Here is a 27,028-nt window from a genome sequence, read left to right as displayed (position 1 = left end):
AACCAACAGAATAAAACAGTTCAATCTCTTCAGATGAATCTCTAGGTACTATGCCTTATTCTTAAGCATGGGCCAAAGTGACAAATTCCCCTGAAATAGCTTTCAATTCACAAGGATAGCCTACTTTAATCTATGACAGGCTACATATCTGCAACAGCAAACATGTGTAGGAGAAATGTTATCAACTGACAACAAAGTACCCTATTCTGTATTCATGATGGCAACTTACCACTTTCACTTTCGTTGCTGCTTTTCCCCTTGACTTTCTTCATCCAAATGTCTACGACGGTTGTTGACAGCTGCTGGATATCTGGAAAAAATAAATCAAAATGTAGTAGATGCTGACCTCTGGCTTAGGCCATTCCATTTCATACAGTTTGCAGTAACTATGTTGATTCTGTGAACTGTTGTTGACTGCAAAGCACAATTTACTAAATATTTTTCTATTTTCAATACAATAATGCATTTATGAATTTTCAATATATACTCCTGGATCAGTCTACACAGCCACAGCAGGCGCTGTTCCAGCACCAACTAACAATTCTCTCAACAAGACCAACGAATGACGACAACATGAAATCATGCAGTTCATGAACTGTTCTTCTGCAAAGTTGGCTGTTTTTGCTTTTGTATTTTGCTTTTTTTGTGTCAAACCATTTCACAAGCGAGTCATATTTAGCATGCAAAGTTAATGCAGTGGTTGCAACAGTTTCTCCTTCTTACCTTCATTGGAGTGTTTAGTGAGTCCTTTGATGAAGCGAGCGGTGTTGTCCTTCTTGAGGTCGTCGACGGACACAGGGAGGTGCTTGTAGACCTTAAGGAGCTCCTTGATGAACACTGTGTTGTCCTCTTCCTTGGCGTCCTGCAGCCATTTATTCAGCATGTCCCACCCTCGGGTGGAGATGAACCTGGACAAAAATTTGATGAAGAATTTACCCAAACTGGTCGCTGTTGTGTTTTCTTTTTGTTTATCAATTCCAGTCATTTCCATATTTCCTTGTTATTGCTACAGTGAAACCTGTGTTTAAAAGCCTCCATAACTCTGAAAAAATCAGGTCTCATGGAGAAGGTGGTCTTAGAGTTGAGGTAAACTTAGACTTTATGAAGAGGAAATCTAGAGTATTGAAGGTCCTAAAACAGAGGGGGTCATAAGACACATGCAACCCGGACACATGTAATGTTCAACAGAGGGGGTCATAAGACACATGCAACCCGGACACATGTAATGTTCAACAGAGGGGGTCATAAGACACATGCACCCCGGACACATGTAATGTTCAACAGAGGGGGTCATAAGACACATGCACCCCGGACACATGTAATGTTCAACAGAGGGGGTCATAAGACACATGCACCCCGGACACATGTAATGTTCAACAGAGGGGGTCATAAGACACATGCAACCCGGACACATGTAATGTTCAACAGAGGCTTCACTGTGTCAGCACACAAATGTTTAACAACTATAGGAATCTTGGAAAGACGGAAGTCTTCTTCCTTATTCGCTTCTTCAAACGTCCACTGCTGTGGTGCATACAAAAGTAGCCATCCTCTTTAAGGCCGTCAGGTCGCCTAAAATGTAAGTCTCCCGGAGATTCAGTGAAACCTCCCTTTAAGACCTCCAAAAATCTGAGAAAATCAGGTCTTAAAAAGGAGGGAGTCTTATAATGGAGGTAAATTTACAGACGTTATGAACAGAAAATCTAAATACACAAAAAAATGTCTGAAAAGGGGAAAGTCTTAAAAAGGAGGATTCCACTGTATTCCAAGTTCTCTCAGTTTCACATGGAACTTTGTCTTGCTGCCAGTGTGCTAAGACAATGCAACAGGGCACAGACACAAATACAATATATGGGAATATTCACAGAATAAAAGCGCATGAACTCACTTTTGCAGGACCTCTTCAGACTTCGTGGACTGGCAAATGTTGACATAGACACACTTGCTCACCAGCTTTGTGGCGTCTTTCATCAGACTGAAACACAAGCAAAACACTCATTACTCTTCACTCAACTGCAGACAACAAAAATGATTTTCAGAGAATAATCAGTCAAATTTTGGAGGATGAGTTCATTTCTTCTTCTTCTTCTGCGTTCGTGGGCTGAAACTCCCATGAACACTCGTGTTTTTCGCACGAGTGGAATTATACGTGTATGACCGTTTTTTACCCCGCCATTTAGGCAGCCATACGCCGTTTTCGGAGGAAGCATGCTGGGTATTTTCGTGTTTCTATAACCCACCGAACTCTGACATGGATTACAGAATCTTTTTCGTGCGCACTTGGTCTTGTGCTTGCGTGTACACACGGGGGTGTTCGGACACCGAGGAGAGTCTGCACACAAAGTTGACTCTGAGAAATAAATCTCTCGCCGAACGTGGGGACGAACTCACGCTGACAGCGGCCAACTGGATACAAATCCAGCGCGCTACCGACTAAGCTACATCCCCGCCCGAGTTCATTTCAAATTGGAGTATATGTCCAGGAAACCAAGCTAAAGCTCTTTCCCAAGTAACTAGTCTTCTGTGAGGAAGGTGCTGGTTTTGTTTTTTGTAAACTTTCCTTGCAGCACAAGGCAGAATAATAGCATGCCAACTTAATTTTCTCCAACAAACCAGACTCTCCATAAGCTGAGGCGTTTCACAGCACAGTCCTACCTCCACAGAAGAACCAATGAAGAGAAAAATGATCTCACCTGACAATTCTAGATGCTGCCTCAGCATCACGAATGCCCCCAGACTTGTCCAACAGAGGCGCTAGAGCTTTCAGCAGCTGACTGGGAGTAATGCTAGGCTGCAACAATAACACAGACTGTACAAAACTGTAGCAGGCGATGAGGATCATCTCAGGAGAAACAATTGCCTTTCCCATACCTGTCCCCCTCTGTTACAATCCCCTTAAAAAAAGCTACTGTGGCATTTTATGCCGACAGATTTCAAAAGGTGATGCGTTTTTGTCTGCACCTTATGTAACGGTGTAAAGATTATTTATGTTCACAAGCACACACATTGATACATTTATTAGCATATGTATAAATGTCAAAAGTGTCACATTACGCATACCATTTTGCACATCTGATTACTCCAGCCCTCTTGAACACAAATCCCTCACCACTGTTGATCTTGGGCAAAACACCTGGAAACATATACAACAATATAAATAAAATACTCACAAACCAATGTCAAAGCTATGAAGGCTACCCACACACACAAACACAAACTTCTGGATCCCCCTACCTTCCAACCCCTACGCTTAAAGGCACAGTGCAGCTCACAGCCTTCGTTTTGCATTCTTGTTGCAGCTGAGTGCATTTACAGTTCAAAAATACTCCTATGGTAGTAAAACAAACCCAAATCTACCCAACGACGACATCTGTGAAGCTCAACAGTTTCTTGTTCACGCGAATGCATAAATTACCTAGTTTTTGGTCGGAGTTCGATTCAACTTGAGTGATTCCGGCCTCCATTTTGTTTTACACAAACTCATGATGATGTCTGACATAGTTTGCAAGTGACCTGTCTTTTTGTGCATGATGTGGTGATCTACCTGATCTAAATTTAGATCCAAAAATAGGTCAAGACCAGCCGGGTCCGAGCACGAAATTAATTCGTAAAAAATCGCAGTTCTCGACTCTTTGGGTGCAAGTCAACGAAACTTGGTAGTTCTTCTAACGGATAGCTGCCTGAGGTATGACTAAAAGCCCCAGGGGCTCCGTGCACCTGGATTTGACAAGTTCAGTACCTTTAACACACATTCAAACCAACTTCACTTCACCCAAGCAACTCATGTCAGTCCCTTTATGAACAGCTCATAAAATATCTTGGATAGATATAAAGAAAGGAAATAAAAGAATTAAACAATGACAGGTGGTATTCTGGCAGGTGAAAAAAATTGGATTGAGGGAGAGATACCTGAATAGGGAAGATATTTAAACAAACCATTCCCTCATATAAGCTTCAAATACGGATGCTATTGTTGTTTGTGTTGTAAGTTTGTGTTGTTACTTATGTCTTTTTTCTACTATAACTGGCCAGCTTCCCCCTTAACATACCAATGCTGTAGAAGTGTGTACTCTAGCAGTTAAATGGATCGATACACACAGAAAAAAAATGTTTATTCAAGACTGAACTTTTGCCAACTAGTCGTCAATTTTGATCCGTTTTTGTGTGCGTTTTTTTAAATTTTTTACATTAAATCAATATTTGACTGAATGAAATGTTACAGTTATGAAAATATGTACAGTACTCCCCGGTTAACGTCACTACCGTTTAAGGTCACACCTCTGATAACATCAATCAGGGTGTTGGTCCCGACCTAAAGCCTTCTTTGTATGACTAAGAAAACCTCGCTTAGCGTGACCTCGGATACGGGAACACCTCTTTTTAGGTGACCCCCGTTCTGGTCTCTAAATGCAGAAGACCACCGTTTAAGATCCAGCGAAACTGAAAGGAAAAAAATCTCCCAATTTTGCGGCCTTGACAGGTTTTTTCTCCATACGACGTCAAAAGAGAAGTGACGCACAAATGTAAACGTCATCAGATTACTGTACCCCCCGGTTAACGTCACTACCGTTTAAGGTCACACCTCTGATAACATCAATCAGGGTGTTGGTCCCGACCTAAAGCCTTCTTTGTATGACTAAGAAAACCTCGCTTAGCGTGACCTCGGATACGGGAACACCTTTTTTTAGGTGACCCCCGTTCTGGTCTCTAAATGCAGAAGACCAACGTTTAAGATCAAGCGAAACTGAAACGGAAAAAAATCTCCCAATTTTGCGGCCTTGACAGGTTTTTTCTCCATATGACGTCAAAAGAGAAGTGACGCACAAATCAGATTATTTGGCCCGATTATTTTACCCCAAAGAGAAGGATGAGGAAATCTTTCGCAAATAAAACTTGGAAAATAGTTCCCGCCAAAAAAGTCGTTGAACCAATCAAATTGCCAGTTCGTCATGTCACGTCTGCTTGTTTTCCTGCCGGTTTCCGTGTGCTGCTGAGTAGTGCCAATTTTAGGCCAAAATAAAAGACATTGTTGAAGATTTGAGATATTTGGAAGCTCTCTCTCTCTCTCTCTCTTTGGGGCGGGGACGTAGCTCAGTTGGTAGTGCGCTGGCTTTGTAGCCAGTTGGTCGCTATCAGCGTGGGTTCGATCCCCACGTTCGGCGAGAGATTTATTTCTCGGAGTCAACTTTGTGCAGACTCTCTTCGGTGTCCGAACACCCCCGTGTGCACACATGCGCACGAAAAAGATCCCACGTTCACAGTGAAAGTCTCAGGGCTTGGAAAACACGAAGACACGCATGCATCATCTCTCGTCTCCGATTATCATGATCGTATTTCGATACTTTGACGAGACAAACCCAATGCTGATGTGTCAAAGAAGACAGCCACAGCAGGCTTGTTCGAATCAAAGTATCACACCATATCTTCAACGTATTACCAATACCTGTCCCAATATAGACCAGTTGGTCTAAGAGGACGTTAAACCTTAATAGTCAGTCAGTCTCTCTCTTTCGTTCCCCCTCTCTCTCTTCTCTCATGGTCTCTGTTTCTGTCTGTCTGTCACTCTCTGTCTCCGACCCCTCTCCTCTCTCTCTTTCTCTCTATCTTTGCCCCTCTGGCCATCTCTCTCTCTTCTATCATGTCTCTTTCTCTCTCTTCCTTTCAATCCCCCCCCCCCCCCCCCCCCCCCTCTCGATCTCCCTCTTTTTAACTCTATGTCTCTCTCTCCGTCTCCTCTCTTTATCTCTGTCTGTCATGATCAGTTTGTCTGTGTCTCTCTTTCTATGTCTGTCTATCTTACCTCACATCCTCTCTCTCTCTCTCTAATGCAGCTGATGGTCTCTGTGTCAGTGTCAGTATGTATGTCAGTGTGTGTCTCTCTCTGGATCTGCCCATTATTACGTCATTGACTTTTAATTGGCGGGAAGTCTTTATGGGGCCCCAAACTAAACTCCTCGGATAAGATCAATTTTTTTCTACTGAAATTGATCTTATCCGAGGATCGGTTAACGTGTCCCTCGGATAAGATCACGATTTTTTTTGGTCCGAAGGGGGGTCACCTTATCCGAGGAGTACTGTATACTGAATTGGCCTTTGGTGTCTCGTTTTAGTAAAACAGATTTACTTTTGTGTGTGTCACTTTCTACATTATCTTGCATGGGGACTGAGGCCTTATCTGGCAATGTAATCAAAAAGGTGATTACAAATCAGCTTAAATAAATGCCTACAGATATTCAACATCCCACTTTCAAATTGAATAGCTAGTTTGCATTGATTTGTTTGGTAAAATATATTGTAAAGGTCTATTCCCTGACCTGAGCCTTCGGAGCCTACAACTTTGTGGTAACATGAACAGACCAGATTGTTCCCGCTGTTTTAAACAAACTTGATTTTTATAAAATTCTAGCTTGTTCCCTCTTAGGACTTCCTTTCAACTCTTGCCATCTTGTTGGGGTCGAATTCAACACCGACTCGCATAAGTTCTTATGTATTTGTCTCATAATTATTTGAATGCCTGACCACTACAAAGACACAAATTCTTTTATTTGTCTCACAATTACATGTACTTCAATTCAATTTTGATCTACAAAGTACATGTACTACTAAGACACTTTTTCTTTTATTCGTCTCATAATTACATGTACTTCAATTTAATTTCGATCTACTACAACTTCTCATAATTTCTTAAATGTCTGTCCAATACAAAGACCATTAGATGGACGTACTTGTGAATATTTTGTTCTCTCTATAATTAAACGTTTTATAAGCTAACCTTTCTTGTACGCCTTCTTTTTGAAGACTTTTACTCAAAAGTGTGAGAAATAAGCCTTTTGAAGATTTGTTCCTTCTTGAGAGCACCACTCCCGAACCTCCCACTTTTTCTGTTTTCTCTCCTGATCTTGTTCTAAAGCAAAGAATTGTTTCATCTGGCATGAAATTCCACTTTAATCTCACAATACCCACTATCTTTCACCACACACTGAAAGTTTCTTTTTTAATCTATATATTTTTATATTTCAAACAGATATCCCTTACAGACCATTTTGAGTTATCTATTGTTTATTCATATTCAACAAATCCTAGATCTACAACGCATTACATTTATTGTCATTTTAAAATTACATATCCCATTAAAAAAGATCACTTTGAAGTATCTACTGTTCTACCATTTGACAAAGCCCAGGTAACAATTATATATCAGATCATATGCAAAGATTTCTTTATCTTTTCTTCACTGAATGTTTTAAAGTAAAGGTTCTTGCAAAACTTTTCACTTTTTGTTATTCACATTTGATAAATTATTTAAATCCAACATTTTCGATCTCATTTAAAGATTTTTCTCTCTCCCTGCATTGAATAAATAATTAGTGATTCTTCTTAACCTCTAAAATGATGCACCGTTTTCTCTGTCTTTTTGTTAGAAGTAAGCACTACCATTGGTTAAGATTTTTGCTTGATACTTTACTTTGTGTCGTTTGAGTTCGATGTGCACCCATACACTTTTGCCCCGTATTTTCTCTTGGAATGTTTGTGTTTCCCCAATGTGTGTATGTGCATACTGCTGATCAAACTTTTGAAGTCTGGATTAGAAAAGAAGTTTTGTAATAAACAAAAGTGTAATCAGCAGTATTTATAACATGACCTTTAGGAGTTTGCTATGCTATGGTAATTGTCATGTTTATAGCACATGATGCAAGGTTCTTTGGGTGTTAAAAAAAAAAATGAACAAAATATGTAAAAAAAAATTTTTTTTAAAAATTTAAAAGGAAAAGGAAAAAGAGAAACGAGCAGCAGAGCTACTTTTCAGGCTATTGCTTTCAAATAAATGTTTTTGAAAACACGCCATTTGTTTTGTTCTAGATTCTCACTTTCAAGGAAAAAAAATAAAATAAATAAACAATAGTGTAATTACGATAATAATGAAAGACAACAGACAAAAACAGAAGTAAACAGAAAAAAATGAAGAGAACCACAAATAGTATGGAGGAAAGAAAAAAACGGTAGTGCATCTTTATTTTTCAGAGGCACATCAAGAAAAAAAAACACCTTTCGGTAGATCTAATATGAAACAAATTCAGTTTCCAGTAGGTTCACAAAAGCTCTCTAAACCATGAGGCAAACATTATAATGAAAAATATAAACATAAAACAATAAGGCACATCCTCTGAAATTCAAAAAAACATCAGCATCAGAATAATTTTCTGCAAAATTAAACTGAAATGTAAAATTGCAACAGCACTGCAAACATCTGAAACATGAGGAAACTGAACAGTCAGGGCCGGACCCAGGGGGGGATTCCAGGGGTTCCGGAACCCCACCCCTGGAAAAAGCATGTACCTTGCTTTGAGTGTTTTTTTTTTTTTTAACTAGTTTTAGCACCAAAACAATGCTGCTCTTAACCCTCAAAACAAGGCCCAGAATGCACCAGATTGCACAGATTTTAACCGTTTTTCAAAAATTTTCTGGGGGAGCATGCCCCCGGACCCCCCTAGTTCGCGCGCCTGCTTTGCAGGCGCACGCTTGTGGCTTTGCCACTTCACTGATTTGCCCCCCCCAAAAAAGGAGGACCCCCCCCCCTTACAACTCATTTGGTCCCGCCCTGATTACAGAAAAGGCTAGAGAAAAAAATTAACAAGTTATTGCAGTTAGTCAATGGAACATGTGATTTAAATTCAGTATTCGTAAGATATGACACAAAATGAATCTTTCTTTCTTTATTTGGTGTTTAACGTCGTTTTCAACCACGAAGGTTATCACAAAATGAATGAACAACTTATTTATTTTTGGGGTAGTACGTACATATGGTTGTGAAGTATGCACTTTTATCTCCACTTACACCTGTCCCGGTCACAGTTAATCCGACCTATCCTTACAAACACTTTCTATTGGGTGAATGCCCCCCCCCCCCCCCCACATCCGGCTTTGAGTGACAGGCCTTTATATCCGGTAACTATTACCACAACATGAGGTAAGGGGGCCCCCAGGCCCAACCTCCCCCACCTTGTAATCTATATAACTGGGCCATCGCACTCCCCCCCCCCCCCCCCCCCCCCATTGCTGATGAATGAATTACCCATCCGTTCACCCCAAACGTTCATGTGCAGGTGCATTTTAGAAGCCACTCCCTGAACAAGCCGAAGGTACTGTTTGATGTATAGTACCTGGAATTGACCCCCCCCCCCCCCCCCAGTCATCTGTGTGTATTGCTTTCTGTGATAACCCACTGTCCCTTGATAATAAGGCAAATAATTGCATGCAAACCAAACCAAACCAAACCCACACACAGAAACATGCCACACACGAAGCACTAGGATCCATATACGCATGTAGATCTGTGCTCTCTCGCACTAAGACAACACTTTACATTGTCTTCGGGTTTCGTATGGATGAACTGTACCTTTCCAGCTCTAAGACCAAGTGTTACTGTCTGGCATCTTGCCTCGTGAGTCCGAAAAATAGTTCCCTCATTCTTTTTGCTGCGATGCCCGCAGGATCCGTGCGGTGGTGCTCCGACACCTCATGCGCAGGCTGTTTCTCCAGAGTCACTACAAATAACACTGGACTTTAGCAGGGGACTCAACTGAGCGGAGACCGTGCACAATCTCGTTTCGCCCTTCCCCTGTTTGGTATTAATGTTTGATGAGCCGCCAACTTTTTGACGAACGTTTGCCCATCTATCCATGTCTGCTTCTCACCTGATATATATATATATATATATATATATATATATATATGTATAGCCCGGTCAAGCACCACCCACCGTCTAGAGTAGCTTCGCTGTTTAACTCCGTTCTGAAATAAGCAAACTCGACTGCCCTCGTAGTCTCAATTTAGTGCAGCCCTCACTTCCTCGAAAAAAATGTGTTGCACCAACCAATCCACCGATCAACCAACCATTGCAAAAGCGAAATCGGTTCCATGTGCTCATGTATCGTCACACCCCTCACACGTTATGTCCACACAGTCTTCTGCCCATACATCCTTTGCAAGATCAAGGTCACTCAGTCATACAAGGTCATTTCTTTATTTGGTGTTTAACGTTGTTTTCAACCACGAAGGTTATATCGCGACGGGGAAATGGGGGGAGATGGGATAGAGCCACTTGTCAATTGTTTCTTGTTCACAAAAGCACTAATCAAAAATTTGCTCCAGGGGCATACAAGGTCATAGTGACCCAGTTACCCATATTGAGGTAAATGCGTCATTGCGGTCTGGATGTACTCGGGAATGAAGTGATTGTGCCCAAAATGAAAGAAACTACTAAGTGACAATATCGACTAACGATTTTGAAAGGACGTCACAGGTCAAGCCTGGATATGACCCATAATAGAACTCCGAAATAACCATGTCGGGATTTTATGGGTTGTGAAAGAGTGAATACTCTTGCTTTGGTTGAGGCAAGCTTTCCACACGTGCACCTTGTCCACGTATTTCAGACACTATTTTCGCTAATGACTCGCCTGTGTCACCAGAGAAAGTTTTCCTCAGTAAAATCAAGAGTATACATTCACCAAAACAATTCATGCAGACCTGACGAGTTATATACGAACACCGTCTATTCACCATGGCCATTCATATTGAGGACCCCAGTCACAGGGATGTCGTTAGGTGTCGGACATCGGACATTTATTGATGAAAATCCCCAAATGTCCGATTCACATTGCCGCATGTCGGTCAGATGTCCTATCGTTTTAGCCTGAGCGTGGTCATTTTCCGATATGTACTCCATTCCTTCGGACAGCGCGATATTCGTTAATTTTCATTTCAAGATACAAATCTTCTAAAAGACCGAACGCTCTCGTGTTCAGCTGACACTGAAGTTGCCAGTGCCGCGTGCGGATCTTCTCTTTTGTCGGGAATTCCCGAACCGTTTGCGGTATGCGCCGTTTGGGTATTTATAACCGTCTCGGTGCAGCGCACTGATCTAAAAATAGTGGATTATTTTTAGAATAGATCAGTGCATGCTACAGGAGTACGGGAGACAACTCCAGCGGCTCTGAAGTTGTTCATGTTGGTTTCTTTTTTGTGGTTTCTTTGAAACAAAACAAATACAACATTATACGCACACTGTGTTGATGTATTTACTATAGTATGTGTGTGTTCTACAGCGCGCGCGCATGGGTGTGTGTGTGTGCGTGTGTGTGTGGGCGCATGACTTTGGAACAATTCCATGGAATGTTATAAGCTGTTTGGCGCAAATTCATAATGTCCTATGAAACTTTCTGAAAGCGGTCAAATGTCCTATTGATGCTGAAGAACTCAGGACATTTGTCCTATAGGTATGAATTTGTAGCAACATCCCTGCAGTCACACTGTGACTTTTAAACGAGACAAAATCGAGGGCGTAGCTAGAACCCATTTGGGGCACAATAACTTTTGACCTCAATGTAGGTCACTATGACCCAGTTCAACAAAACTTTCGTTGACCTCAACATGCATCGCAATGCTGTGACTTGCGGTATTTGGTGGAGTGCTTCTTCTTTGTGCGCTTCAAACCTTTGCAACACTACATTTCTGAAGCCTGGGGTGTGATCAAGCACATGCGATACGATAGACAAGACAGACGACGCCATCATACATTTACACATACTCGCGAGCGCAACAATCAATCATATTCACAACCAAGAATTACCATCTCCGAACCACCGAGATCAGATACTGTCGACAACAACTCAAGACAGCATCCAGGCAACGTTCACTCACAAAAATTACACACACGTTGTTCTCAGATGAACGCTCGACAAAAAACAATAACGCACGCAAAATTTCTCTTGGACGAACACTGCGATTGTGTGAAATTCCAAGACTCCGCGGCTTCAGGAACTTTCAATAAAATAATAAATTCCTTTTTTGTCTACCAAGAATGAAAAATGACCCCACCTTGACTGATGACATGGGTAAACCAGATTTCCATATTGTCTGAGGGTTCCAGACTCCCCACTCAACATTACCCCATTGTGAACAAATTTTGCAAGTAAAAATTCAACTTAGAATCTTCAACAACACCAAGCGCAAAACCCGCCATAGGACGGTGAAAATATAATCTGTTTTTTTGACCAGTACTAGTATGCATGCATCACAAATATTTTGCTGGAAACCAGTATGGTAGTTCCAGCTCAACTGGAATCAAGATGATGGGAGTATGGGTGTTTTAGTTTTATGTAACGCGGCGGGCATACAAATCATTATATGTGTACGTTTACCAGCACTGCTTTGGAGTCCAATCAATTTATCCCAATCGCCTTAGTCATAAGCGAAGGTGTTTTACGTATTTCCTTTAAAAGCAAAAAAGTGTTATTCAGTAGCCTTATTTTTTTGCACGAAAGAAAAATTACGTGGGCGCGCTTGTGCGTGTGGCAAAGAAAGAGAGAGAGAGAAGAGAGAGAGACAGAGAGAGCAATATGTTTATTTTAGTTTTGTGTTTTTGCGATCTCGGGAAGTTGCCATTATTCTTATCTTCGGCGAAATGGCCATGGACTCGGAAGTTTAGACAATTATAAGCCGGCAGTCCTTCACGACACCTTTTCTCCACAGTGCACTAGCTCGGAGTTTCGCCGACGGATCTGGTTATGGACAAAAGAAGGATGGCAATGCCTTTCCATGGTGTGTGTGCGTTGGTTCGTGCGCATTATCTTTTTGTCTTAGTCTTCGTAACATCCGCGTTATTTCTCAACGAAAATGGCACGCTGCAATCCAAGCAACGCACCGCACCTGCCTTGCTCACAACTTGTTATTTGTGCGCATTTGCATGTGAAGCAAGCTTGTCCACAGTGATTATGTTTAGAAGGTCGCGTGATAGCTTCAAGATGACATCGATAAATGGTGAACACACGCACTTTTAATGCTTTTTGGATGCCTCAGTTGGAAAAAAAAAGATTCAAATGTATGTTAATTCAAGGCAAAACAACTCGAGAAATAATAGAAATAATGTGATAACAAATGACGTCACCTAACATAATGAACACCAACCGCCCCACATGTACTCCTTCCTCATACGCTATAAAGAATTAAAAACAAATTATTTACTGCTCTATATCTAAAATTTCGCAAGAAAAACGATAATGTCCTACTCCCTGACCCAAACTCAACCCCACTGTGACCTTGAAATATGACCAGAATCGTAAAGATTTAACCAATGTCTAGAATAGTACAAGTTATCAGTGACTCTGTGAAGTTTCACATTTAAAGTTTAAAGACACTGAAGAAAATGATTTTTCACTTTTTTATTCGAACTTGTTCCCATTGTGACCTTGAAATTTGACGATGACCAAGAAGACTTGAGCATTGTCTGAAGATCATCAAACGGTAGAAGTATGTGAAGTTTCAAAGCTCCAAGGGCTACCTTCAAGAACATTTTGAGATTTTATTTTGACCGATACGAACATGACGCCACTGAGACCTTGGGATCTGGTGAAGGTCAATCAAACTCGCGTCATCGTAGTTTCTAGGTCATCAAACCCTTCAAGGTGCACACTGAGGGTCAAAAGTCTTGCTTCAATAACAGATTAAAACAAATCAACGTTCACGTTGTTGTAGTCTACGGCCAGACTAACACTAATTACTTAACACTCTCTTGGCTGCTCAGTAACAGAATAACTTGAGCAGAGCTACACAGGCTCTTTGGGTCACGATTTTACTAAGCTAGGGGCGAACAGTGTGCATTGCCTGGCCGGCCATTTCAAGCAAGGTCACTTATCCAAAGGGCATGTCACAACATGCATTAGGAACGCCCCCCCCCCCCCCCCCCATCATGTGCACAATTTAAAATGAGCATGTAAAGGGATTCTGGAAGAAAGGTCAGTGTCCGCACCACCCCCCCCCCCCCCCCCCCCCCGTTTCAGACAGAAAAGTCACCATGCACACACCCCCCCCCCCCCCTTTTTTATCGTCCGATACTGCCCTTGACATTTATCTTGGTTGTGTGTGCTATAAATGAATGTCCTATGAAATTGTGTAAACTACCTTACCTGCTCTGTTGAAACGGATACCTATCATCGTTGGTTTCTTCTGTCGACTTTGCTTGAAGTTGACACGGTTGGGGAAAAATATGTTATTGAGCTGCAATAAAGATGTCATCAAGAAACCAAACCGTGAAACACCGAGGCAACTCATGGAGATGCATTTTACGGGTAAAATGTAACATCGGAAAGGCCAACCGAGAAGACGGAACTCTTTTTGTGCAACTCTAAACTTTGAGAGACAAAGAAGTAAACCGCTGAGACACCAAACATCAAGACAAAAGTCGAAAGGACATGAACAAGCGTCGTTACAGAAGCAGTTGACACCCCCCCCCCCCCCCCCCCCCGAGTGTGAGAAAGAGAGCAGAGTTATCACACTCACCTCACTTGCAACAAACAAAAAACATCCCATTCACAAGAACACCGAGGCCAAGGTCAACATTCACCACACACAGCCACACAATCACACTGGAAAGCTTGCAAGAGTCGTAGGCCACCTCCAATCTGTGGACAAAAATCTCGAAAAATTGATAGTTAGTTTGGGTTTCCAAGTTTACAGGTATTGCAGTAAATATCTCCACATTCTGTTTTTGCAGGTGGTTCTATGAGTATCAATGACTCCAACTTCTCTTCTTGAGCAGTTTGATCCAAAGCCAACTTGTCACTGCAATATAATCACAACTTTTCGGGAATCCTCCTTTTTCCAAATAAGGCAAACAGTCACCATGTCAACAGTTATCTCAGCATTTTCTCTTTGCAATTTTATTGCATCTTTGTTTGATTTTTGTTTTAGTTATTTACTTATTTTTAAAACTAATTTACACAGCTCTGGTAATGGCATCGTGTTTCTCATGTTGACAAGTCAAGAGCGAGATCCTTTCTCCCGGGGCCAACAGGTTTGTGACTGAAAAAAAATAATAGATGTTTACACTCAGTTGTTAAGAGATGAATACAACACCTCTACAAACATGATTATAAAAGAAAACTTCAACTGAAAGTGAAACACTAATTTTGTTGGCAAACAGGGTTCCTATTTCTTAAACACCACGGTCCAATAATAAACTAGCTATCGATATCATGAATACAAAGTTTGTTTTAGATTTATCGACACACAATGTAACTGCAAGTAGTCAAGTGTCCTGCTGTCTATTCCTAATAAAACTGTGAGAGTAAGTGACTTTTGCTTTACTTAGCAACTGTCCAAAAAATCAGTTCTTTTAAACACAGGCATGGTCAATTTATGCGATATCTTTGCAAAACCACAGAGAACACATACCAGCGCAGGCAGTGTGATTCTGTCAGACACAGCAGTCTAGATTACAATACAATTATTTTATTTTTTTAATGCTCTGCAGCATTTGTAAACTTTTAAATGGAAGGGTGCACTTAGACCACCTCAGCAGACAAGAAATAATGTACGACTATATTTGTTGTACTCAGAAAATGTATTCATGACAGTAATGATAGTGACATTAGTGTAAACAGAAATAGAGAATCAGCCCTCGAGAAAATGTCCGACCTAATATTGCTCATTACAATTAATACTTACGACTCTCCCGATTACTCAGGCGAGTCAAAACTGCATTCACATAATTTTTGTTAATTTGATTTGATCACAAAAATACAAAGAAGGTACCATATACAGTGTTTTGATCTTGAGGCTACCCTCATACGAATTCGAGTTGCTTTCACCCTGGAAAATAGTTCAAGTCTGTTGTTGTTAACGTCAGCTGCTAATTCAGTCAATGAAAGAAGTCTTTGCAATTGAATAAATGAGGTGAAACATTAGTGTACACATTTTGTGAAGTATAGCAGCAAGAAACAGATATTTTCTTAAATTAGCACCTGATGTTGTAATAATGGCTTAATTACATCTGGCGTTGGAACAAAAAATCCTGGTTACTTTAATTTTTAAACAGTAAAACAAAATGGAGACCCCTCTGAATGTTTGATGAGAGAATTCATTCTGTTAGCATTTGATCTAATAGTAATAACCTAATCAAAATATCCCTACCAAGTTCCACCAAAGGACTAGAATATAGTCAGTTCCAACGTCTTCTCTAAATCAAATCGGAAGTGAAGCCATATTTTATAATTAGATATAAAAAGGTAAATCGGAGATCCTTGCTGCATTTTCCACCAATCTGTGTTTCCACCAATCTACAAAGTTTGTTTCACATGAATAAATGCTATTATCCTATCAAACAGGATCCAGAAGGGCATCTCTCAGTCTCGATGGTCACTAGTTATAATAAGCAAATTTAATGCCAATCAAATGCCGCTTTATGTGATAAACCAATTATGACTGAAAAGCATCCATCTGCATTTATTTAGGGGATCTGGTACAGCCCCCGTCCACCTAACAATTCAACAAACCTGAAGTTTAAGCCAACCTCATTTGTTTGTGTCCTCCTCCTACATTCCAAACATAGTTTATATTATATATTACTGTGTCAGTGTATGTCATAATCCGAGCTGTCTCGAAATAAAAATCAATTCTGTCAACTTAGATGTGCACTATACGAAGCTTGTCAAGTTTCTGCTCCACAAAGTTATTGAGCACGTGTTCAACACTCTAAGCATCATATTCATAACCACACCCCCTAGCAACGGTATCTACGCATACCATATAAGGCAACAGCTGCACCTGCGTTGACCCGTTCAGAATATTTCCCCGCTGACGCACAAAACACAACAAACCAAACGCAAAAATTGCTGTAAACATAAAATGCGCTTGATACGCAAGCAAATAAACTTCGTGCAGGCAATCTCCCGGACGAAGCGTTGAACACACAAAGTCGACGAGTCATCTTGGAAAAACCAATATGGCGTCCTCGTCTTTTCGTCGAAGGTGGCAATGGGCAAGGCAACCTGTCGATGAAAATGCGCTGCAAACGTCTCGCGATACATTCCTACATACATTTTGCCTCATGGTTTAAGAATACCTGTGTCACCTCCTGTCAAACACAACAGATACGCGAAATGACAAGCCGACACTCGTCATTTTGTCAATTTGTGCCACGCTGCTTCTTCGTCAACTACCAACCCCTGAAAGTTGAAAGCACGAAAAACTTGCTAGAGATGATCGACGACAACGTTAACTCAATCCAGAGGTGGATTCCATGCCTTTATGATACGCTCATACTTTGTTATTCTTCAAACTACAGTATTATGAAATAGAAGAACAATATTGCTCATTTGGCAAGGTATAGTTTATAATGCTGACCCTGTGTAGAACGATGCGAGTGGCTAACAACTGGAACGCGGTATTCTGATCCTCCGATCCTTAGATTTTCGTCAGTACTCTTGATATAATGCAGTGTGGATTTGACTGGTGCATTTAAGATTCAGATCTTTAGCCTGGTATAGCCATTATACCTACAAAAAAGACTACGAATCGTAAGGCTGCCTACAAGAGTTTTCACTAACTGACGTCATAAACGGACATGATGCGCTCGTCAGGGGAGAATGCTTATTTGTGAAAGTCAACATTATTTTCTCGTAAATCTCCAAAGCAACATTAAAGACACATATATGTTCCGTTATTTTATAGCTTGCAAGAAAAGTAATGACTATGCTACAGTCGCTTTTTCTGAGGTGAAATCTGAAAATATATAGTAATCAAGATTGTACCCTTTCGAGCTACATAGTTCTGCTCTCCACGTGCGCACCTCAACTTTGTGAGATTACCGAAATAGATCTCCGTTTGTGAAATCGAAATGAATTTTGTGTATATTTTCATGATTTATTCTCATTGACTGACTGAAAAGATTATAATAGAATCACTCACAGTGCAGAATTTTATTTTGTAAAAAAAAAGTTATTTGGGCAATACCATTCTTAGAAAAGGTGATGTGGACTAATCCAATAGATATCAGCCGTTTATCAAGCAATAGCTAGATTTCCATTTATTAATTTTGAATAATTTAGAAGTACTCTATATCTTTGTTCAACGCTGCACGGTCAAATGTCAGCCAACATATTTTCATTTTTAAGTATATATTTCTTATTTGTTAACAACCTACACCCCCTCTGGAATGATATCAGGTTGGCAGAAACTGTTATTGTGAATCGAGACTAACAAGCATGGCCGCCTACGGAGGCACTTTCATCGGAAGATTGGCGTTTTTGAGCAAAAACGTCATATCAAAGTTTTTGGTAAGAAGTCCTGACTTGCAGTCACCATCTACACATATGTTTGCCATCAAATGTGGGATGTCTTTCATGTAGCGATAGATTTGTTCTCATTATCATATCAAGAGCAGCGTAGAACCTAAAACTCGTCTGCTACGAAGTGCCTTGCCCATGGATCTCATTCTCAGTTCATGCCTCTCTCTGAACTAGACATGTTATGAGTGTGTGGAACACTGCGACACAGTGTGTGTGTGTGTGTGTGTGTGTGTGTGTGTGTGTTTCATAGTTCGGTGGAGTTGTTTAGTGCCTCCCTGCATGCGTACCGTACACACTAGAAATCGAAACACCCCACAAGAAATATCTGGAGAGGGTCCCACGTACGGCGAACTAAACCTGACAAGAGGTGGCCAGGATACACTTCTGTTGCGTCATCATACATACTGTTTTGGTACTGATTTTCTGTAATCGTCTATATAGTTTCCTTGCAGAATGGACAAGAATGTATACTTAGCTCGATTTCAAAGACAACAATATTTTCTGCTGGATTGGTACAATCGCACATTTTCGGAGTAAATCGGACCAATAAGATAAATGATGCTTTTGTGAAGATCTCACTGCAGAATGGACAAGAATGTATACTTAGCTCGATTTCAAAGACAACAATATTTTCTGCTGAATTGGTACAATCGCACATTTTCGGAGTAAATCAGACCAATAGGATAAATGATGCTTTTGTGAAGATCTCACAGAAAAGTGCACCCTGGTCTTGGGAAATCTAAAGTTTGTTTGAGGGGGTCCTTTGACCCCCTAAACCTCAAAATTGGGGGTCCCAGGACCATTTAGGTAGAGCATCTGTGGAGAACCCTGGTTAAGTCTAGGGGTGGCAATTTGCTTCACATAAATAGGCTTCAAAAGATTGCATTGCATAGAGGAGCAGAAGAGCTCAGACTGATCTCCGAACTTGAATTGTTTTGTTGTTTTTGTTACAGATGCTTACCAGCCCGGCCAACAGGGGTGTAGCAACCAGCATGGTGCACAGACAATGTGTGCCAGCTGAAAAGGAAGAAGGAGAAGAGTCCACTTCAGACAGGCCAAAGCGTTTAGATGTTGATGCTGAGACCTCCATTCGCTACATGGAGAGCAATGGTAGTTATTGCTGTTTTGTTTTGTGTGGCTGTTATTTTTGCCTGACTGGCCCATAGAAGATGGTGTTTTTGTGTGAAGGTTAAGCATTTGATAAGTCGAAGGATAAAAAGAAAGTGGTTGCGGTCGGTATAAAAAAAACCCAACTGTTGAGGGGCATGTTTCCGTAACCACAACTTTTTTTTCTCAAGTGAGGATATTTGGATGGTATTGTGCACACATATATGATGTCATCTTCTTGTTATTGTTGTTGCAATTTGTTCAGGAGAAAGAGGAATGCCTTTTGGTGTGTTATTCAGTGAAAACATGATTTTTCACAGCAGCTGCTGAACATGAGTGTTGTTATGTGGTTTATATGATATATTTTTTATTGTACATGTAAGTATACCTTAGTGTTATTGAATTGTGGTTAGAATACTGATAGTTAAGTGTGAGATGATCTAGACGGACGCGTAGGCTAGTGAATAGTACCTCGGCTTTCCATGTGGACGGTTTGGGGTTCAAATCTAATCTCCCAGGTCAAGTTATGGTTATCATACATCATTACATGCCTCAACACATGATGTTTTGATAAAGAAATATTGCACTGACTGTCATTGTACATTTCACTTTGCATTGTAGCATACCAGGGAGTATACGGAGAGAAGCCAGTGTGGTTTTACTACAGACGGAACTTCAAAGGGTCCATTCCACCGGAAACACGAAAAACGTGTATCGTGAGTATTTTATAAGCCTTTGTGTGTTCAGAGAAGAAGAAAAGGCCAGCAAAAAGGTGATAGTCAACTGCACATTTACAGTATTTTACTGTTTTTTATATGAAAATATGACTCCATTTGACACTTTTTTGGGCCTATCACAGGGATGTTGCCACAAATTCATACCTATAGGACAAATGTCCTGAGCTCTTCGGTATCAATAGGACATTTGACTGCTTTCAGACATTTTAATAGGACATTATAATGTTGTGCAAAACACAAAATCAAGTGCACACACACACATATATCAGAATATGCACCGACATTGTGTGCGTATGTTTTATTACTTTTGTTTCAAACAGGACACACACAAAAAAGAAACAAACAAACTAAAAAGCAATCAAAAACGTCAGCACTCTTACTTTGATTGGCACACAAACTGCATGATTTCCTGACAGCTTTTTGCTTGACAGATTCGACTAAACAGTTTGCCAGTTTCTCAGTGTCAGCCATAAATAGTTAACCTTATTAAAAGACCGGGAATTTCCTGCTGTACCGACACCATCTACAAGTGACGAAACTTTACTTCCCGTGATTGTGGACACTCAAAGCAAATTAAGGCAGTCGCGAGACTTAGTCAGTTGGAGTTGTCTCCCGTACTCCTTACTTTAGTGTGCTGTAGACCGGTGTACACAAACGGCTCATACCGCAAACGGTTCGGAAAATGCAAGATCTGCACTGCAAAACTTCAGTGCACCTGTACGCTAGCGCGTTCGGTCGCCTTTTGAAGATTTCTATCATAAAAGGAATATTATCAAATAACGGCCTGTCCGAAGGAATGGAGTTCTTGTCGGACAATGACCGCGCTCAGTTGAAAATGATAGGACATTTGACCAGCATATGGCAATGTGAATCGTACATTTGAGCCTTTTAATCGTTCTATGTCCGATGTCCGACGCCTAACGACATCCCTGCTATCAAATAGAGTGATTATTGTTATTAGGCTCTAGTTGACTGGTAACCCTAAACAAAATGAATGTTTTTCGTAAAATTATATTTTGCCTGTCTGTTAGTAAATACTGGTGTTCAAAATGTTAAGCATGATCACTGTTACAGAAACAAATACTCGGAAAGAAAGCAAAAATGTCATCCACTGTTGTTTTTATGTAAGCTTGCTCATTTCACAATGGTATTTCTAATTCAATTTTTCTTCTTCATTTTTTCTTTACATCTAGCGCAAGGGAGAGATTTCCACTGGCAGCCCCTGCCCCATCTGCAGAGACGAGTATCTTGTCCTGGACCAGAAGGTATTCACATTTCTAGAAAACTTTTCATCTTAATAAAATAGACGATAAACAGACTTAACCAGCATCTCCACAAGAAGCTGCATGTTGTGCCCTCCTCCATGTGTTCTTGTGGGGAAGCAGAGCAGGACACGGCCCACATCTTACGAGACTGCAGGAACCACCAGGTGCTGAGAGAGGAAGTCTGGCCAATGCCGGAGTCCCTGCACAACAAGCTGTACGGGCCAGTGGCTGCGCTGCAGAGGACCACTAATTATATCTCAAGATCTGGACTCCAAGTGTGATCGGCGATCGAAAAGAAGAAGAAGAAATAGACGATGTTCGGAAATAATTCTGTCTGGATTTTCAAGCGGTGTGGCAGAGTAAGTGCCCCAAACATCAAGGCAAGATAATCAAAGCAAGGCCAAGTGACAGCAACCTGCTGACGGACTCAGACCTGCCATCGCGACAAACAACTAGCTTTGATGTGTATGTTATGCAATGTGCACTCCATACCCTTTTCTGTAGAAAATGTGCACATGGGAGTCACGATTCACTGCCGATTTGCTTGCAGTAATCGCTAAGCACGTGTTTTCCTAAACCCACGTGATCTCAGTCAAAACATGTTGTCAGGGAACAGTGCGGGCCAGCGGTCATTGCCGCAATGAATCGTGAACTCTGAAGAGTATATTTTCAAAAGGAAGGGTATCATATTAAGCGCACACTGCGTAACATACACATGAGAGTTGTTTGTCGCAAGGGCAGGTCTAAACTGGTCAGCAGCCTCTAGTCACTAGGCTTGCCTCCATGTCTGGGGCACTTACTCAACTTTTGTAGCACCGCTAGAAAATCCTGACAGGGTTGTTTCCGGAAAACGTCTATTGAAATAATGCTTGTCAGCACCTACACTCATACATTTTTTTTCCTCTCAAAAGGATAACATGTCACACACATGTTGTGAGTGTGCAGTCATTGCTGTAGCTGTGTGTGAGGCTCCTCTGATGAGAGGACACCACTTAATAAAGAACACCTTTCGTAGTTGCTTTGTTAAATACCTAAACCAAAATGTACCTGGCATGAAAAGGTCACCTGCAATGAAGGGACGCTTTTGGCTGGCCCCACAGGGTGTCCTCTCATCGCAGTTAGCACTGTATTTTGAATATTTGACTGACCAGATCTTTTGGGTTGTCTTTCCTTGCATGTGTAAAGGAAACAAACTTGCATCGGTCCCAAATAGCCATATAGGTTGTTGGGACGATAAAAAGCAATAACCAACCATCCTTGACTGTGTGTGGGAAAAAAGAGAGTGAGAGAGAGAACGAACGAACAAACAAACTTTATTACTCAAGGATGGAGATTTTAGGCTGACGCCTAGTCTTACAATCTGTCCCTGCTAAACTAAGACATAAAAATAGAGACAATAAAAGGACAATCATCAATCACAATCATACAGTATTACAAACTACAACATTACCTATACGAATACATAATGCATAACAGAACATTGAAAAGTACATGTATGTCAATAAAATACAAAGGAAAAGCAGGGATGTTGCTACAAATTCATACCTATAAGACAAATGTCCTAGCTCTTCAGCATCAATAGGACATTTGACCGCTTTCAGAAATTTCAATAGGACGTCAGAATTTTTTCTTTTTCAAGAATGATCGACTCGCCGTGTTCCCCCCTGTTTTTGACCCTAATGTAGCACAGGATGCCGTTGAATAGCCAAACGTGTTCAGCTTTTGTTGAACTTTGGCAGGCTTTAGATTTATTTTTCGGTGGCATAACTCAGTGCGCTTCGTCAAAATGTCTCGAACTGAAAGCAAAAGCAGACGCAAGACTTAGTCAGTTGGAGTTGTCTCCCATACTCCTAACTTTAATGTGCTGCAGACGGGTGTCACCCAAACGCAAGATCCGCACTGCACAACCTTGGTGCACCTGTACGCAAGAGTGCTTGGTCGCTTTTTGAAAATGTGTATCTTGAAAGGAACATTAACGAATATCGCGCTGTCCGAAGGAATTGAGTTCTTATCGGACAATGCCAGCGCTTAGTTCAAAACGATAGGACATCTGACCGCCATGCGGCTATGTGAATCGGACATTTGAGCCTCTAAATCGGTCAATGTCTGATGTCCGACGCCTAACGACATCCCTGGAAAAGAAAAGTCGACTCGCACACACACGCGCGCCGTATGCCTGCAATCACGCTCGCTCGCACACACCCCCTCCCCTCCACAAACACACACACACACACGTACATACACACGCACACACAACCTCATCATCATCATTATCTTCGTCAACATTATTATCATCATCATCATTTGGCTGAACAAAATGTATAGAGGTTATGATAGTGATGCATTCTTGCTTCTGGTGATTAAATAAAATAGGAACAGCTTCAGAATGTGACTGTTCGTGACAACAGATATTTGCGAAGTTGCGATTTGAAGTGTTTAATCGTGCTTGACCCCTTTATCTCACATGGTAGCGAATTCCAAATAGTTGAGCCCGAAAACGCTAAACTGGTTTTGTATAAATCAATACGGGGTAGTGGGGAAATTAATTTGTTAGAGCCATATCTGTCTGATGCTTTCTGAAATAATGATCGCATGTACTGTGGGGTCTCGTTTATTTGTACCTTAAACATTAAAATCGCTTTATTAAATAATAACTGATCATTAAGTGATAAAAAATTAAGGCTGCTAAGCTTTTGATCTGTTGATGTTTGCGGACCCGGCATGATAAGTTTAGCTGCGCGACGGTGAAGAGAATTGACTTTTTTCAAGTGAACATCGCTACAACCATCCCAAAGTGTAGATGCATAATTCAGATGAGGTAAAATATGACCAAAATAAAACAATTTGAGTGCTGAGGTATCAGCATAATGCTTTAATTTGGAGAGAAGGAACACATTTTTAGATAAGGTTTTGGTAACACGGTTGAGGTGGGACTGCCACTTTAATTCAGCGTCTATTGTGACCCCAAGAACACGATGGCTGGTTACTTGCTCAATGGGTGACTCATTTAAACTGAGATGAAGATTCAGAGGAGTGAGTTGGTGTTTCTGTCGTGTTGTGATCACCATGCATTTAGTTTTGCCTGGGTGTATAATCATTGAGTTTTGTTTGCACCAATGAAATATGTTGTTCAAACTCGTTTGAAGAGAGGTTTCAACAGAGAGAGAGAGAGAGAGAGAGAGAGAGAGAGAGAGAGAGTGTTTGTGTGTGTGATATTATCAAGAGTACAATTATTTTTTTATGTTGCTGCTTCTGTTGAGGTATTATGCATCCTCCTGTGTGTGTGTATTTGTGATATTCCTATCTTTACCTATTTGCTCTGTCTACAGAACGTGAAGTTGCTGCAGCAGTTTATCTCCCCTTACACAGGAGAGGTTTTGGCCACCAAGAAAACTGGCATCTGTCAGCAGCAGCACAGCAAACTGCTGGTGGAGGTCATGAAAGCACAGGACAGTGGTGAGCAATTGTTATATTTTTAATTTTTATTTCTTTATTATTTGATTGCTTGGAAACTCAGGTCTCTTTCTCCCAGTGGAATATGAGCAGTAACAGAGTGGCTAGCCAGGCGTGAGTGTGTTTAGGTGTAAACTGTAATCAGACGCCTGCACTTCAAGCACAATGACCAAGGTCAGCGGTGACATGTGAATGTGACATGGATACGGTCTTCGAGTCTGCCTATAAGGTTATCCCGTGTCCATCTCGACGTAGATCCGAACCCCTGCCTTGAGGACCACAAGTCTAGTTCTAGCAACTGAGCTACAGTGGAGTCCGGGTACAACGAATCTCAACGGAGATACATTTTAGTTTGTTATATCAGCAATTCGCTGTAGAGTTTTCAACCCTAAATGGCCTTAAGAAAAGTTTTCCCACTCACCTTCAAATGATCGTCCCATCAATCTTTCCTTGGAGAGTACAATCTCTGCATGTTTTCAACAGCTTCCTAATATAATCCATAGAGAGAGGCATAGTTCAAATGCTCACTTTATTGTCACAATTTTAGAAGCAAAATTTAAAAAGTCGTGTAAAAGCATGTACATGTACATTCTGATCAATCTCCGTGTCCGTCAAAAAAGACACTGCACACACTGACACTGCCGCGACACACGTTCTAAGCTGTTTTGAAAAAGTCCAGAATGTTTGTCTGACGCTGCTCAGAACTGGCACACTTCTCCACTGTACACTCCAATTTGGAGATCATATCCAAGTCACAGACATCGCTGCACTTTGCCTGCAAGTAGCGACGTAGGGTATTGGCAGCAACACGTGCTTCTGTGGCAGTTGGTGTTGGGAGCGGTTCTGGGTCAACACAGCGGCGGTGGCTGTTCCGTGCACCTCCCGCTGTTTGTTCAGAGTTTGCTCATCACGCGATGTGCACTTGTGTTTGTGTATTTTTGTGTATTTTTGTCTTTGGAGACAATTATTGACATCAGTTCGTTGTAGCCTTGTGACTTTTAGAGACAAAACGGCTCTGGGGCGATGAAAACGTGTTTGTTAAAAGAAGGGTTTCGTTATGCAAATGAGTTCAAAAGGTTCGATGTAGCCGGAAAGTAACAAGTAAGAAATAGAAGGCTGTCTGCCGGGAAATCAATGGCAGTTTGTTAAAAGAGGGATTTCTTTATACCCAGGTTCGTTATAGCTGGATTCCACTGTACCAGGCCCCTGTTCTCTGTGTGTAAAACGTGCATGAATCCAGAATGGTTAATTTATGGAATGTTTAATCATTGAAAAGATTAATTGTTCACCAGAACTCTGACCTACAGACCTGGGAACCCATACGATTTCGCCGTATTTTGTACGCATGATTGTCTAGAATACGATCAGTACGGCCAGTGAAACAAAAATACGAGGAGAACAATTACTGGACTACTTGTCTTCAGAAGCGCATCCCGAAGCTGATCCGGTATTTTGACACATGATTACAGTTTTTGTCAGTATACATTGAAAGAAGCATTTGTTTTAAATGTATTGGTAAACTTAATTAACGGTGCGACGGACGCGTGTGAAACCCGTTTGAATCATTGATGTTCAAATGCTGAGTGGAGTACGCTTATTTTTCTGAAAATACACCTAGTTTGTTTGAGAATACTCCCAGTGCAAAACAGGGGTTCCCAGGTCTGGACCTAGTAGTCTTTAAAATGGATAGACAGATCAATTATGGTGGACAAAATGAAGACCTGGCTCAGCGAGGCATTGCTTCATCAATGTCAAGGTGACAAGAGTACATTTTGTGTGTGGTCATGATGTATGTGTACATTGAAGTTGGTGAGGTTAGTATATGGCTACAGGTGTATGCATGCTCTGTCTAAAGAAATATGTGTTGATTTAGACGGTCAACAATGCAGACAGCTTTTATATTTTGAGTTGAGCATTCAACTTGGTGAGCATTTGGTGTGTATTTTTCTCCTCAAGCCAAGGACATTAATTTCTCCCTCAGATATGTGCTATTTGTTGATTTGAATACAACTTAACCCATTCTAATTTGTTCTTCCCTCATTTTTAGAAGTGAGGTGTTTGAAGATGACAGAAAGAACAATATTTGGATTTTTTTATGTAATTGTTAACATTTATTTTTATTTGTTTCAGGTTATTTGGATAAGAATGTTCCCTTCCGAGTCTACGATTACAGCCAGTACTGGGATGAAACAAAGGGGAAAGTATTATAGAAGTAGAATAAGGCTCATTTGTATGTCAGTGTGATGATAAATTGTGTTTGTGAAAGAGTTGTATGCAGTGTTAACATTTGATGATTTAAAACAAGATGTAAATATTCGTCTGTTTGCTTCTCTGTGTG

The 27,028-nt window shown here is 40.9% G+C and overlaps 2 protein-coding genes across 3 annotated transcripts in view; one reads left to right on the top strand and one right to left on the bottom strand.

The window, feature by feature from the left end:
* LOC138949228 (serine/threonine-protein phosphatase 1 regulatory subunit 10-like) overlaps positions 1 to 17,412 on the bottom strand; it is a 41,374-nt gene extending 23,962 nt beyond the window's left edge. The window contains exons 1-6 of one of the 2 annotated variants that reach the window (XM_070320998.1): positions 17,185 to 17,412; positions 3,061 to 3,133; positions 2,694 to 2,791; positions 1,889 to 1,975; positions 724 to 908; positions 230 to 310 (exon numbers count right to left, since the gene is read on the bottom strand). In XM_070320998.1, the coding sequence (XP_070177099.1) occupies positions 230 to 310; positions 724 to 908; positions 1,889 to 1,975; positions 2,694 to 2,791; positions 3,061 to 3,072 (463 nt within the window). In that variant the 5' untranslated portion in view covers positions 3,073 to 3,133; positions 17,185 to 17,412. The remainder of the gene's footprint in view (positions 1 to 229; positions 311 to 723; positions 909 to 1,888; positions 1,976 to 2,693; positions 2,792 to 3,060; positions 3,134 to 17,184) is intronic. The other variant, XM_070320999.1, reaches the window with a different exon arrangement.
* A 546-nt stretch (positions 17,413 to 17,958) lies between these two features.
* Positions 17,959 to 27,006, top strand: LOC138949229 (small ribosomal subunit protein mS40-like). Its single transcript, XM_070321000.1, has 6 exons — positions 17,959 to 18,116; positions 19,082 to 19,238; positions 19,857 to 19,951; positions 21,166 to 21,237; positions 24,567 to 24,693; positions 26,821 to 27,006. The coding sequence occupies exons 1-6, from the start codon at positions 18,045 to 18,047 to the stop codon at positions 26,898 to 26,900; spliced, it is 603 nt and encodes a 200-aa protein (XP_070177101.1). The 5' UTR covers positions 17,959 to 18,044; the 3' UTR covers positions 26,901 to 27,006.
* Positions 27,007 to 27,028: the final 22 nt, after the last annotated feature.

This window comes from Littorina saxatilis, linkage group LG15 (assembly GCF_037325665.1).
Source record: "Littorina saxatilis isolate snail1 linkage group LG15, US_GU_Lsax_2.0, whole genome shotgun sequence".
Taxonomy (NCBI): Eukaryota; Metazoa; Mollusca; class Gastropoda; order Littorinimorpha; family Littorinidae; genus Littorina; species Littorina saxatilis.
The sequence above is the reverse complement of the archived record's forward strand: the minus strand, read 5'-3'. Positions and strand labels throughout refer to the sequence as shown.